Genomic DNA, 16,040 nt, shown 5'->3' on the forward strand with positions numbered 1-16,040 from the left:
ATTTTCACGAAAGCCGGTTAAACATGCAGTGTGGAGGATGAGAATTGAGAACGAAGAAGATAAACATAAACCTCGCCAAATCTTCAACTCAATCCTCACAATTTAACACATAGTTTCACTCCACTTTCTTCATCAATGGCATATCTTTCCCACTTACACTTCCCCACCCCCATCTCTTACTACACCACCCCCAAAACCCCAAACACCATTTTCTCATTTCACAACATTCTCCCCTTTCCCACTTCAATTCTTCGCTCACTTTCTCAACCAAAATCAATCTCCCTCCCTCGCCGGAGTCTCTCCCGCTCCGCCACGGACAACGACGATGAATTACCAGAGGAGTTAGAAAATCAGATTGATGATTATTCCGATGACGATGATGTTGATGTTATTGCCCTCGAGCGAGAAGCAAAGGAAGTTGCACTAGAGTATTCAAGCTCTTTATCTCGCGTTTTGACTATTGGTGAGAGTCTTTGCTTCATTCGCAATTAGTTGAATTTTTCCTTTCTAACATTCGTGTGTTTGATTATTTCAGAAGATGAGAGGAGTGATGTCAAGGAAACAGGTAAAAACTCCAAGAGGAGTAAACCGAAGAGAAAAATTGTTAGTATATTCTTCCAACTTATACTCTCTATTCAATGTTTAAGAACTATGAAGCACTGACAAGGACATTGAACACGCCACAATGTGCCTACTAAGTAAAAGAATTTAGGATACTTATAAATTTCATGTGCTAAGTGCTAATTGGCAAAATGCGACAATGTGATTAATATCTACGAATAACAAACGCAGACTTCAGAAAGACACTCACTGACACGTTGATATTGGTAATAATCTGAGAAAATGAATTAATTGGATGTATGTAATCACATGTGTCAGTGTTGGATATCGACACATGTCAGATATCGGACACTAGACACGCTTTTGACGAGAAGTGTGGGTGCTACATAGATTGATATATAGACTGATGTCATAAGTTACCATAAAAATTGAGGCAGCCAAATTTTGTTTGTAACTAGTTAGAACTTGAATTATATATTTTATTTTTGAAGAGATTGAAATAAATTAGGGTTATTTGCTGAACTTTTGTCTATTTTCAATGGTAGATCCCTGACAATCTTCTACCAAGGATTGCTATTGTTGGAAGACCGAACGTTGGCAAGTCAGCATTATTTAATCGTCTCGTTGGGGTATTGAATGTTTTTTAATAGCTTTTTTGTTATTGATTCTGTCCTGTTTTAGGGGAATTAACTTTTGGAAACTTTGACGTTTTGGAATCTGAATGGTGGAAGTGATTCCTTAAGGTAGTTGTTTCTTTTCTGTAGGGAAACAAGGCAATTGTGGTGGATGAGCCTGGAGTTACGAGGGACCGTTTATATGGCCGATCGTATTGGGGAGATAATGAATTCATGGTGGTGGACACTGGTGGTGTTCTCACTGTTTCAAAATCACAAACTACCGTTATGGAAGATCTGGATATTAGTACAACCATCGGTATGGATGGTATTCCGCTTGCCTCTAGAGAGGCAGCTGTTGCCAGGATGCCATCAATGATTGAGAGACAGGCGATTGCAGCTGTGGAAGAATCACCTGTTATTATTTTCCTTGTTGACGGTCAGGTAATTGTTCGTTTTCATATAAAATCTTATGTTTTTCCTTCTCTTCCATGTATGTACCTACTTTATCTTGATTCTTATTTTAATATATTGAGTATATAAAAAGGATAACAAGATATTTAAAAAGCGATTTTTACTTGTTTTGATGGTTATCAATTACTGGCGGTTCCTCCCTGTGCACAACCATTTAGGTAATTCTGCATTCCGGTTGAATCTTCGAAGCTTTAAGTTGATTTTCTCCATTGAATTATTTGTGATACCAATATGGTCATAGATGTTCAGTATCAAAATGAGATGACTTTTGTTGTTCATACTTGTTAAGTGCATGATATGATAAACTTTTTCTTGAATCTACCAATAACCATAACCTGAAGACAGTAATGATAATTATGCTCAACAGGCAGGTCTAACAGCAGCTGATGTGGAGATTGCTGATTGGCTACGTAAAAACTACTCAAATAAAAGTATCATTCTTGCAGTTAACAAGTGCGAATCTCCACGGAAAAGAATTATGCAGGTGTCTGAATTTTGGTCCCTCGGGTAAGCTATATCGGTGGAGGATGCATGCTAGAGGTGTGACAACACCGTAGAACTTGGTCTTGACACTTAACTACTTCAATAAAAAAATGCATGTTGTATTCTGATGTTTTCTTGACATGGTAAATTGTTATTTTTTATTTCGTTGTCAACTGTCAAGTTCATGGATATGGTTTTTCAATGTGCCTCAACAAGCGTGAATTGTTTGCGTGTCGGTTTCAATTGACCGTCGATGTCAAAGATGGTGTTGAACACACTTACCTCACCTTTGTTAACATCTAAACTAATTCTTCAGAGATATCAAATTATATACTATGTTGGCATGACGGTTAATTCTTTTTAAAAACTAGTTAGTTCGAGTGGTTAATTTAATTATGATGTGGTTAATGATAGACTAAGTTTGGTTAATTCACCTGCATTTTGGTAAATTAAAAAAACTATGGAATCACCCTTTTCCGTTAAAATTTACCTCATATTTTATTAGGTGCATCCTCATGTTTCCTCTTAATAGTTTGCTTGAGTAGTTGTATGTAGGGTACAACTATGCTCAGGCATAAGATCCTGGTTGTCATGTTATATATTCATGTGATGTAGATACTAGATATTACAGCTATTGCATTTTTAATAAAGAAACTTTATTTTTCTGGCTGATTTGGACGTTTTAGAAGTAATATAATTGTCTCACATTGTGCCCGACAATTGAGTGTTATTTGAAGTGCAACTGTAAAACTTCATTTTGAATGATCTTGTTTTACAGTATTGGTTTTGGTTAACATTTGTTTTTGATAGTCGATTTTGGTTAATATTATGTTTGAGGTGAAGTGATATATTTTTTAAACGATTTATAAAGTAATTTTGTAGTAAAAATTGGTCCGAAATTCTCAACTCAACACACAAACAAATTTTTTTCCAGTTCTAAACAAGAATGGTTTTGACTTTTGAGGACACACTTGATTTTGATATAAAACATCAAATAATATTTTTTCTTCTTCCCGCAAAACCTTATTTTATGCTTTCAAAACCATGGTTGAGTGGTTATACTGTTAATGCAAACATATAGTGCAAAGCTCTAGCATCATGTTGTCTATTGATGCTTCCCCAAGTGTCATATGTTCTGATCAACAAGTTCTTTGATATGGTTAATGATATATCAGGTTAGAACCAATTCCAATATCAGCTATATCAGGGACTGGAACTGGAGATCTTCTTGACCTTGTTTGTTCAGGATTACAGAAAGTTGAGGTTTGTTTTCCATAAATATTGAATTATCTTCTGCATGTATCATTGAAAATGGGTAACTTTAGGTGATATTTTTTATTGTGTAGCAAGTTGATTTGACTATATTATACATTCACCTACCAATGATAAATTGTTGATTCATTTGGAAGCATTTTTCATCACCATACAACCAGGGATCAATTTGTTTTAATCTGATTTTGAAACCCTTGATTTTCTTACTTACACTTCATTTTATGCTATACAATAGGAGCCACAGAATCTTGTTGAAGAAGAAGATTATGTTCCAGCAATTTCAATTGTTGGTAGACCAAATGTTGGCAAAAGTAGCATTTTGAATGCACTGGTTGGTGAGGATAGAACAATAGTCAGCCCCATCAGTGGCACTACACGTGATGCTATTGATACTGAATTTACTGGACCAGATGGCCAGGTTTGTTTCTTTTGATGACTAACCAGTAACTTTTTTTCTTTGAATGCCAAAAAATTCAATATAATGATAATGGAAACGAGTACATGTGGTACTGAACCCAAAGAATGGGAATGAGTACAAGTGGCACTGATTCACAAACTAAGGACACAGAAAATAAAGGCACAAAAACCTATCTAATCGTACAGTCGAAGGGATTAACAAACCACTCATAATACAAATAGGGTTGTCCCATTTTTTTTAGCCAAGAGCCATTGCCAAGAAATGTTTTGACCTTTGCAGAAAAAATAAACTCATTACGTGCCTTCCAAATCAACCAAAGTGTCGAGTGCCAAATCAGCAATAGCCCCTTAACTCTGATATCCTGGTTTTGAGATGAAAACAACAGCTCTTTAGCAGCACAAAAAGATCCCCAGGCATAAATAACCATTGAAGCCCCTAACCAATTAAAAGCCTTATACCATATAAAGCTATAGAACAGGCATTTTGCAAAGAAATGTTCCTTCGACTCCCTCACTCCTGGCCACCAAGGGCATGGTGGTTCCCTCCACCTTAAAGACACCGCATTTAACCAAATTATCTAGCAACTATTTGGTCTCTAGTGCCACAGAAAAATCCAGTGACTACTTATGATGTTTAGCATGTTTTGCAAGAAAGAAACTTTGAAAAGTGATTAGTTAGTTATAATGTTTTCCCCATCCAAACCTTGGTGGTTTACGGCTGTATACTTTTGAACTTACCAGATTGTAATAGTTAATTGGTAAGCTTTTAGAATTTGGTTCAGCAGGATAATTATTATTTTTTATTTTCTTTCTCTAGAAGTTCCATCTTATTGATACTGCTGGAATCAGGAAAAGGACAACTGTAGCCTCAGCTGGAAGTACAACAGAGGCTCTGTCAGTGAATCGTGCATTTCGTGCTATTAGGCGTTCTGATGTTGTTGCTCTTGTCATTGAGGCCATGGCTTGTATCACTGAACAGGTTCCCAATAAATGCTATTGTAAATGAACACAGATCTGTTTTTAATTTTGGTTACAATACGGCATTACTGATGTAAACGGGGTGCCAGTTGTTTAATAATTAATATTGTTTATAATCATTCAGATTTTTTTTTTATGAAACTATTTCATATATCTTAAAGGACTACAAGATAGCTGAAAGGATAGAAAAAGAAGGGAAAGGTTGTGTGATCGTTGTAAACAAGTGGGACACAATACCAAATAAAAATCAGCAGACTGCTTTATACTATGAGCAAGATGTCAGAGAGAAGCTTCGCTTACTTGATTGGGCTCCAGTAGTTTATTCTACTGCTCTAGCTGGGCAAAATGTTGACAAGTAAGTTTTGGCTGGAAAATCTTTGATTCATTGAAGGTGCACACTGCTTAGTATATATATTTGTTTTTTTGTTGAAAAAGTATTGCATAGTATGTTAATTTCATGCTTTCTTTGAAATCTCCCAATTTTGCCTTGAAAACAATTTCTCCCTTCTTAGGCATACATATTTGTAAACAAATACAGCAAATACAAATTTGAACACACATGTTGAATGATTCCTAAATTTGTATATTCAATTGACATTAGCAATTGCAAGTAGTGGTCATAGTAGACTTTATGTTCTAGTCAAATCATCGTCTCTGCAGAATTTTGTGGAGAGTAAATTGATAGAACCCATAAATTCAAGGTAGCGAATCTGTATTTTATTGAATGGTAAAGACGAGCTCAGGAGCTCTACAATGGTGAAAATGCAAAAGAAAAGGATAAACCAAAGTTACTAGTACTCCTAACCAGAGCTAATGCTCCTAACCAGAGAATAAATTCTCCTAACACATGTTAACAACTTTCTCAGTGCTTTACTAACTCCCCTATCCTCTCTTTTATAACAAAAAATCCCCTCCTAACAAAATATTGTCATGTCACTACTATCCCCATTCTCCACATCAATTGGGATAAAGCCCAAATCTAGTATCCTATCATAAATCTTTAATTTAGTTCTCCAAAGATTAGGGTGTTATGACATTTGATATGAGAATGTAGCCCTCAAATGATTTGTCTCTAAATTAGTCTTTAAAGATGTGAATTTGGTGACAATTTGTATCTTTGTTGGACTAATATGATGACATTATAGTCTTTGAAGGACTAATCTGGTAACAATTTTTTTGAAGGACTAAAATGGCGACACCCTACTTTCCAGAGGATCAAATTAAGAGTTTATTCTTTTTTATATACTAGTATTTCTTGATATATGGTAAAAGAAATTTCCTTTGTCATTTCTGGGGATCAAGTGATACACATGGAAATGAACTTAAGAACTTCGCTGTTTTTGGGATCTTTTCTATTTGGGTTTGGGCAAACTTTGTTTTTTTCTTCTTCTTCTGGCTGTATCATGTAACTAGTCTGTGGTTGATAGGTTTTCTTGGATTTAGACAATAACTTTGTATTATAATTTATAAATGTTAAAATTACGACTTATCCAGGTCTGATATTTTTTATTGTTGCTAATCCCCTAAGTGAGTAGCTGATTAGTTATTATTATTGTTTTGAACAAAAGGATCATTGTTGCCGCTATTGAAGTCGAAAAGGAGAGATCAAGAAGACTTGGTACTTCTATATTGAATCAAGTAGTGCGGGAAGCAGTAACTTTTAAGCCTCCTCCCAGAACACGAGGTGGAAAAAGAGGGCGTGTTTACTATTGCACTCAGGTATTTATACCATTCGACGGTAGTGCTTACGCATGAGTTCCTTTGGTTGAGCTTTATGCTCTTATGAATTATATAATATATAATTACTTGGTATCTTGTATGTTCTTAGTTCCTTACTAGATCTCTTCTTGCAGGCTGCTATAAGGCCGCCTACATTTGTGTTCTTTGTCAATGATGCAAAACTTTTTCCTGAAACTTACCGGCGCTTTATGGAGAAGCAGCTACGTTCAAATGCGGGATTTCCTGGTACCCCCATTCGGCTTTTGTGGCGCAGCAGAAGAAAAATGGAAAAAGATGAAGGTCAGTATTTATTTTAAGTGTTGGTAATATCAATAATTTTACTATTACTACTACTACATCCTCTGTTTTTTGTTTTCATTTTTTTAAAAAAGTTTCTGACTCCTCAACCAGGACTATTGCTAATGATGCATGTATATATGATTTGTTTACAGGAAAAAAGGCGACAAGGCCTAAAGAAAATTTTGCGTCACACCGTCGAAAATTGATATCAGCTACAGCTACAGCTACACAGTAGGAGCAAGCATTTTATTGTATAGAATAGCTGGCTGTGGTTCTGTTTGTATTGAAACGCGAAGGCCGTATTTTCAGGGACTACTCAAATGATTCTGCTCCCTATAATTAACCAAGGTTAGTAAAAGCTCCACAAGTACGAACGAGTGCCAGAAGTTTGGATGATAATCTTTCATTTACAGTGATTGTGATCCTTTTGGTAATTTTAGTGGGCATTTCAAAGTTTGTAGTTTGAGGTATTATCACATTCATCCTCAATAACTAGTAACTTTATCTTTAGAAGTAGTTGGGTTTTTAATTCTGTTTTTTCGGATATTTTCTAGGGATTACACGGTCGTTACTCTTCGGAATGATGCTGAAACTTTTGCTCAGCAATTGCAAGTAATTTTTTATGGGTGGAGAAATGAAAATATTATCTTGTAAATATATCATGTTCATCATTTGGAGAAAGAAAAGAATATTAAGGATTCTTTTAAGTAGCCGTCTAATCACATTTAATATTCATGAAAGTATTTTAGAAAATAATATCACAATTATTTTGTGTATTTTAGTAGATAGTTATTAAATTCTTATACTATTACGCATGCTGTATGAAATATAAGTGGCCTACTTTGTCCTCTTGAACATAGCTCCCCGGATATGCAGAAGAGACCGGTGTTCGAACCTCAGATTCTCACTTATTCATCTTAAAAGATGAATTTTTAGTTAGATTACTGGACAAAAATAAAATAAACAAAAGTGACCTACTTTTCTCAGCTCATCATTTGTTAGTTGTTACCTACAACACATGTGATTTAAGAGACCAAATAATCCATCTGGCCTATAATCAGAGTGTATTTGACATTTCTCACAACAACTGTAAGCATATTAAATGTGTGTAGCATCTTCATCTTGGCTTTTTTAGCATCTCTCTCCCGTACTATTTCATATTTGGAGGAGTTATTGTTGCCTAAAATACACCAGGCATTCCCCATAACTGATAATTCACGCTTTATACACCGACAAGGCAAATTTAGTGTAATTTCCCTTCAAAACTTGCATTGCTGAAGCTAAGATCTTTATTTCAGAAACCGACCATCATGGGTATGGTTGGAATGACAGTTTATGTTCAGTCCTTTTTGTGGTCAAATTGAATCGCCATTTACACCGAGCAGGTAACAGAAGTGGTGTAAGAAATTTAATAATACTTTTGTGCACTAGTAGTATTTAAGTAGTAAGTAGTAACTACTTTTTTATGGTTGGAAAAAGTAACTACTTCAATAGCAACTCTTTTGTGAAAAAAAAATATCCTTCAAGGTAATTCAACTGGTTTAGCATTAAGGTGAGAATAGAGCAAGTCGAGTTAGGTTTTGTAAGATTACGTCTTACTTGTAGAAAAAAATTATGGCCTAAATCTAACTTGTGGTGTGTCACTCATAAACTTACTTTTAGGTCTGAATTTAGCTTTTGAAAATCTGTTGTTTGGAAACATATTTTATATGAACATATTTAAATAAATAATTTGATTTATGTTAAAAATATGAGACAACTAATAAATCAATGAGATTAAATTATAATTTATAATAACATGGCTTTTTAAAGAATTTGACTATATGTATGATATCATATTTCAATTATATAATTTATAATAATACAACTAAATGTGTGAAACATAATGTAGACTTATAAGCTTAAATTATTGAAAAGGCTAACACATTTATAATTTAATTCAAAGTACAAAATTTAATATAATAATATTAATAATAATATTATTTATATTTTAATTAAGTAGGTCGATCTGGTAGGCTTTTCTTATGGCACACTGCCTCGCCTTTTAAGTAAATAGGTTTCTGAAAAAGTCTAAGCCTTCTCTAATTAAAGAAAAGCTGGCGTAGGCTAGGTTATAGGCTCTTGTAGACCGACATGACTTATTCCCTCCTCTATTGAACATATATGAACTTGTAGTGAAAAACTAAGGGTTGATCCATGCAAAAAAAAAAAAAAAAGTTTTTAGGAGGGGATAAAAGCTTTAAAATTATGACATGAGCAACTGAATAAATACTAATCTCATAGTCAATCTAAAATGTTGAAACTAGTGAGGATATTTTGTGGAACCTTTTTCAGACCGAGCCACAATCCAATGCGTGACAACCTATTAACCCATAATCCTTGCGGCTCAGGGCAACATAGAAGACCTCATGTGCAGCTTACCACACATGAGCACATCTCGTTCAATCTGAACCATTAGCTAATCTCTAACGGTCTCCTGCACATCTCACTAGGTTTCACGAAGTTAGTTACAGACGTGAGTGTAGCTCCACAACACATTTGAGGTACGACTGCATTTTTACCACTCTTTCACACTTTTACTTCCTTATTTCCCTCACTAACTTTAGCGTCGGAGTGCTAACCTCTTTTGCAGGTTCCTTTCCCCTACCCTCATAGGAGAATCTCCTCCATCACACCAGAGAACTACTTCCGCAACATCAGAGATCGTCTTACACGAGTACTTCTATCGATTATTCATCGTTTGGTCTACTCCAGATCATTGACGCTAGAAGGAGGTGGATCCTTTAACTGATTCATTTGAATTTCCCCGAGTTCACCATTGTAAGTCTGTAACCATTTTTTGCTACACTTTCCAATGACCAAAGTTCCTTCTCGTTCAACACGTTTTAACAACACCATCGTAGGAATTTCTTGCACCGATGCCAAACTCCGTTTAATGGTGTAGATTTTGTAGGATCACGACATTCGTGTTCTCACTTCCACGTTGGAAAGCTATGTGGATGGCGTTCTTTTTCAAGAACACAAAGAAAATCTCGCAACCGGCGATGTTGTTGCTGGTGCTAGTTGTAGGCGATTCTTTTCATTACTAGATTTATAGGTAACATAAGCTTTATCCATGGCTTGTTAAAAAAAAAAAACTTTAGCTATGTGTAAGAGTTTGGACTTTGCAAAAGATATGCTTTTCAAAATCTTACAGCAAAACCAAATGTTTCTAATTTGGTTTTGACGTTGGAAGCTCATCAACAATCTCACACCTATGTTGGATCTATTATTGGAGATTGTATTAATTTTAATGTTTGTTATCATAGTTTAAAATTTTCGTATGTTAGACATGTTCTGTGAACAAGTGTCAAATAGCTGGCCTGACCTAGTTTGAACTAGTCTGGTGGACCAACATATATAAATGGGTTGGACCGGCTCGTCTGATGAAATATATGGGTCGCAAAAATTGAGCACAACTCGAGTAGGGCCATGCAGCCTGGTGAGCCGGCCCGACCTACATTTCAATATTTGTTTTTAATTTTAAAATTGATGAAATATACAACAAAAAGTTCACTATGGTGAAAGAGATTATTAACTAAAGATAATATATGGTAACGTTCTACTATGGTGAAAGGTACACGATTCTTTTATATGATATTAGACTTTTGACCGGTGCGACGCACGGATCTTCTCGACTATAATAGAGACCGATAAATAATTTTTAACCCGTAAGATCATGGGTCGATCAATAAACGCAAATTAGATTATTAGAGATACAATATTACAATCAAATGATAATAAAAAAAATTATAAAGAAAAAAGATAAAAAGAATACAAAATTATATTGTTGCAGGAGTCAATTTTATTTATTACTTTTATAGTTAAACATAAAAAATTAATGCAGTTCATGGTTCCTAACAAATTATTTACGTAGCCGAGTTTGCATGAAAATTAGGGTATTCTGTTTGTAAACATATTAAATAAGTGTACACCAACTTGTCAAAAAAAAAAAAAATACAGAAACAATATGTTAAGTTGTTGCAAACCTAATATAATTAATAAATAATAAGGATAAGGATTAAGATATCTATTAAATTTTTGCTTTGAAAAATATTCAGGTTATTAGAGAGAGAAATGAAAAACATATATGACGCAAATTTAGAGCCAAAATTTTAGGATAGAGTTGTTTTTATTTTGATTAAATTAAAAAATGTTAATTAAATAAGGGTAATAGAGTAAAATTAATCATTAGGGTTATGTTAATTCTAGGGCAACAATTAGCGTTCGGGTTAACTTTAAGGATAAGAGAATACAAGTAATACAATAAAATTAAGGTTAGGTTAAATCCAGAGAACAATTAGCATTTGGATTAACTTTAAGGAATAAGAGATATTTGGTTTCTAAATTCACGTGTGATATCTCAAAGCTATCTTGATTTACGCCATATTTACATTAACATTGGGTTGATATTTTAAAAGAAATAAAATTAAAAAAATGGTGGATAATTGTTTTTGAAGAACCAAATTATTTTGTTGATATAGATGTGTCTAAAATGTAATTAATTTGGATGGCTATATGGCATGAGATGCATAAATGCATGATTTAGAATGAATTTAGTAAATTATGTGACGAGTTTTGATAATTGTTAGTGTTGCGAATAGGTTAGGCTGGCCTACAGTGGCATACGGCCTGGTATGTTTAAGTCTGACCTGGTCTGTTTATGAAAAATGTTAGGTTTGGGCAATTGAAAAGCCTATTTAAATAAATAGGCTTAGGCTATCAAAAAAGCCTACGAAGCCTGATAGGCCGGCCTATTTAAGTATATTATTAAAATTTATTTTTTATTTATATTAAAATATAATTTATATTAAACATAAAAATTAAGAGAAAAAAAATCAAATAATGAACTTTTTATATAGGCTTTGAAGCCTTATAATAAAACAGACTTTTAAAGTCTTATAGCAATAGACAAGTGTTACGATGAAATAGGCTTTAAGGCCAATTTAACCTATTTAAAAGTAGACAAAATTAAATATTTAATGACTTTAATATATAGTAGGCATGTAAATAGGCTTTTAGGCTAGACTAGACTTTTAAATAGACCAGATCAGACAAAAAAAAACAGGCCTATGAAAGGCTATAGACCAGACTCAAACTTGCAAAACAATTCGTAGGCTAGACTCAGGTCTATCAAAGTCTGGTCTGACCTATTCCTATCCCTAATACGTATGGTTCATTGTACATGCTTGAACATAAACAATTTTTATGCACATGAATATTTAAAGAATTATGTTTGACAAGATTGATTTTCCTTAAAAAAAAAATGTTTGACAAGATTGATGGTTAGAAATATATGATTAATGCTTGAATAGTTTGTTGTAGTTTGGTCAATAAATCATGTTGGTCCAGTGGTGGTATGTGGTATACCAACGTTAATATACAAACCAACGCAAGTATTACCTCCTTTTGTTTTTATAAGTTTTGGAAATTCATTTATCCTGTAGTAACTACTTTAAATTTTATTTCAAATTTGTACCAAAAAAAAATAAAAAATTATTTCAAATAAATATTTAAGGGATAGAATACATACCGTAATCGAAAAATCAAATAGGCATATGGTTTGAAAGTATAAATGTGTCTAAACGTATTGCAAAAGGTTTCAGGGGTCTAAATTCTAATGGTTGTTCCTTTCATGAAACAACGTGGTCCTATGTTGGGATTGAAACGAAAAGGTTCATTAAACCATGGCAATGTTTGGTCTTTAGATTGAACGTTTTTTTCCTACTATTACAATAGTAGCATGTATCATAAATATCAAATGCATGTTTTAGTGTGATATTATTGTTTGTGCGGAAGTTACTAAATTTAAGAGTGATGATCTTATATTATATATGTATGGTAACATGAAAAGTAACTATTAATTTTTTGTTTATCTTGATATTACAACTAACATGGATACATTTTGGATTATTGTAAGTTGGCATATGTCCATGAAAAGAGATAGAACATCACATTCTTGTTAAACATTATACTAAATCATTCTTTCTTTTCTCTAGTGCATGAGAGAAATTGACATAACTTTATTCTGTAAACTATCATTGTCGATACGTTTGGTGTGATGTGCAAGTCACACCAAGGATTCCATTGTATCTTGAAGGGGATTCGCCGGTATAACCCTTTTGCATCCGGTTGGACAAACACTATAACTAATGACCAAAATGATATGGCCTACAAAGACTAACTTGGCTAGGCTATTCAATGAGTGAGTTTTCCCTTGTTGAGGAGTTATGTGGCGCCCAATGTTTGACTTACAACCTTCCACTTTATCGTGTGATCCATTGACAAAGTTCACATCTGCGCAATCTTCCACATAATGTCTTTGTGTGCTCATCACTTCCTACAAATAGTTGTGCAATAAATATATAACACGGGTTAAAATGCTTATTGGCCAATTCCAATGACTTTTCGACTAAGTATGATGTCTTGATGACACTTATATACTTCAATAGACTCGAAAAAGATTCACTGATTCAGATAATCCATGTTCGACTATGTCAGCGCTCTCTTAACATGTTGATCAAGGGAATTTTACCTAACCTTAAATCATCTATCTTTCGATTTTGACTAACATTGATGATTATGTTTAGGTGTAAAAAATGTCTTCTTGAGTTGCATTGTCGATTAACTTTGGATGATGTGAGATGATGAGACATAAACTAAAATCGTCGAGCACACACAAATTACCATTGTGCCACATTATTAAAACTAACTCTTAGAAACCATACTTCGACTTGCAAATGGTCAAAACATATTTAATTCTTTTCAATTCAAATGCCCATCCTATAATCTTGATTTTCTCAAAGAGCAATGCTATATATCAAGAAAGATTTTCTCAAGAAAAATTCAAGAATGACATGGCAGAATAATCACCCTTAAATTTTATCAAGAAATTGTACTGAAATTAATGTTAGTCAATAAAATCTCTGTCGGGCCGGAAATCATGGGGTGATGGGTGTTATGTATTTTTTTTTTATTTTTTTTATGAAAGGAATAAATGAGACTGAAATCTAAGGATGATTATTGTGCTATGTCATTCTTAAATATTTCTTGATAAATCATTCTTGATATCTAGCATTTTTCTTTCTCAAATGGTTGAGATGGTCTTCACTTCTATCACTTCTATTACCCCTTTCTCACTTCAATCTTCATTCTTCCTTATCTTGATCTTTATGGAACATTTTTAGGATTTCAAACCACTAGCTGATAGACTCCTCCATCATAAGCCTTACTAAATAAAAGGATCATTCCCAATTTAACAACCATTTTCCAAATTTAGGATCTTTAATCCCAACTGGTAATTTAGGATCTTTGATAATTTGTTATTTTATTTTTTATTACTTCTAAAAATACTCATCTACATCCTCCAATAATTCAAATTTTTTAATTTTCACGTTTGAAATTGCTTTTTAGGTCAACTTGTACTTTTTAACATCAAACATCCTTCAAAAGCTGTTGAAAAATTTAATGAGATTACTAGTTTTCCAGCCATATGTAGTACCTTCCACTGCAACATTTATCAGACAAAAGTTTTACTGTAGTTGGTTGTGGCACCATCAATTTCACCCGTACCACTGATACTTGACTGACAAATCATTGTTGCACGACACGGAGATGATGACTACATCAAGAGTTTTAATTTTTGAATGGAATTAGAGCAGCAAAAACAGACTATTGGATCTTAAATGGGTCGGCCCTTAAGGACCTCGAGCTTTATCCGGTTGGACCAATCGAAACCTGGTTTAAGAGTACCGCTCTTCTCCCATCTGTTTTTGCTCATTCCCATCAAAATAGTTGAGCGTGAGTTAATCGTATTTATAAGTGGGAATGAGCAAAAACATATGGGAGAAGAGCAATTCTCCTGGTTTAAATATGAACTCTAAGTATACTACTCGAGTTTCATTTAACGTGGATTGCGGACTACACGTTCCTAAACGACTTACTATCTCTCTAAATACTACTTTCCGCAGTCTTGTTTATAAGAAATATTTAGGTAAACAAAAAGTGACGTATCTCGTTAAGATTTGAACCAAATACATCAATTTTTTGTTGACCCAAATGTTTCTTATGAATATGACCGGAGGGAGTATAAACAATAACCACACAATACTATCTATCACTTTAAATACAATACATTTTTAAATACTATATTTAAAAAAAATACGATAATACGCTTTATGTACAATATACGCGTCTCAAATTGGTTAAAAACATAATTTTAAAACTCGGCTCGGTCATCGACTCGGCGGGGGTACTGGGTCACTGGGTCAATGGTCGAACCAGTGAGTTATTGGTCGAATCACATAACTGAACCAGATTAAATCGGATAACTCGGATGTATACCTCGGTCTATATGAAAAATGTGTACTTGAATTAAACTGAGATGGATCAGATTAAACTAATCACTCAATCTCAAAAATAAATATAAAAAAATCATAAAACCTATCAATTATCAAAATCATCAAAATTAATCACTTTATATGCACGTTTCATACCTACACAAATGCATACCATATTAAAAATATATATTTAGAGAGAAACAACATTTTTTTTTTAATAAAGAGAGAAACAACAATATTAAAAAAGTATGTATTTTACTTATAAATATGATAAACTAGGAACATTAACGGTTTATTATAATTTAAAATAGAGTTAAATTAAGTTTTTTTATGAGTTAAATTAACAACTACTTGAATCATGGGAGCAATGGCCAAGGTGTTGCTTTGTCTAGGGAACATTAAAATATAATAAATAAAAAGCAACAGTTATCACAAAAAAGCATGTGGTGTAATGGTTAAGGTTCCTGCCTTGGTTGTTGCGTGTTCTCCTGCCCATGCCAATTTTAAGATTTTTTTATTAAAATATCAGAAGTGCGGTTCACTGACCCGACTGATTTTCAAAAACCGTCGGGTCACTGGTTTTTACCAAGTTTGATCAGTTCTTTCCGGTTCACACCGGTTTAATAGCATACCCGATCCAATACTTGGCTCGAATCGGTCAGATGTCCGATTCCCGGTTCAACCGGTCGATCCGAGCCGGGTTTTAAAACTATGGTTAAAAGATTTCTTATTTGTTTCCTTTAGGGAAAAAACTCACATTGAACGCAATATCTTGCTCATATTGTTGAAAGCTTTTTTGCTAATTCATATTTCTTGAAGCTGGTATTGGTAAATGGCTGAACTT

At 33.6% G+C, this 16,040-nt stretch overlaps 1 protein-coding gene across 4 annotated transcripts; it reads left to right on the forward strand.

The window, feature by feature from the left end:
* LOC25492568 (GTPase Der) lies at nucleotides 1-7,597 on the forward strand. Of its 4 annotated transcripts, none has more exons than XR_003011025.2 (13): nucleotides 1-463; nucleotides 536-603; nucleotides 1,107-1,190; nucleotides 1,326-1,619; nucleotides 2,017-2,156; nucleotides 3,308-3,395; nucleotides 3,640-3,822; nucleotides 4,639-4,800; nucleotides 4,961-5,154; nucleotides 6,368-6,518; nucleotides 6,653-6,818; nucleotides 6,971-7,285; nucleotides 7,373-7,597. XR_003011025.2 is itself a non-coding variant. In XM_013600730.3 (12 exons), exons 1-12 carry the CDS (start codon nucleotides 136-138, stop codon nucleotides 7,051-7,053), a joined length of 1,941 nt encoding a protein of 646 aa, XP_013456184.1. In that variant the 5' UTR covers nucleotides 1-135; the 3' UTR covers nucleotides 7,054-7,594. The 4 variants fall into 4 exon arrangements, 2 of the variants coding, with proteins under 2 accessions (XP_013456184.1, XP_024636905.1); XR_003011026.2 differs by having other exon boundaries at nucleotides 6,971-7,166; XM_013600730.3 differs by having other exon boundaries at nucleotides 6,971-7,594.
* Nucleotides 7,598-16,040: the final 8,443 nt, after the last annotated feature.

The sequence above is a fragment of the Medicago truncatula genome, chromosome 4 (genome assembly GCF_003473485.1).
Source record: "Medicago truncatula cultivar Jemalong A17 chromosome 4, MtrunA17r5.0-ANR, whole genome shotgun sequence".
Lineage (NCBI taxonomy): Eukaryota > Viridiplantae > Streptophyta > Magnoliopsida > Fabales > Fabaceae > Medicago > Medicago truncatula.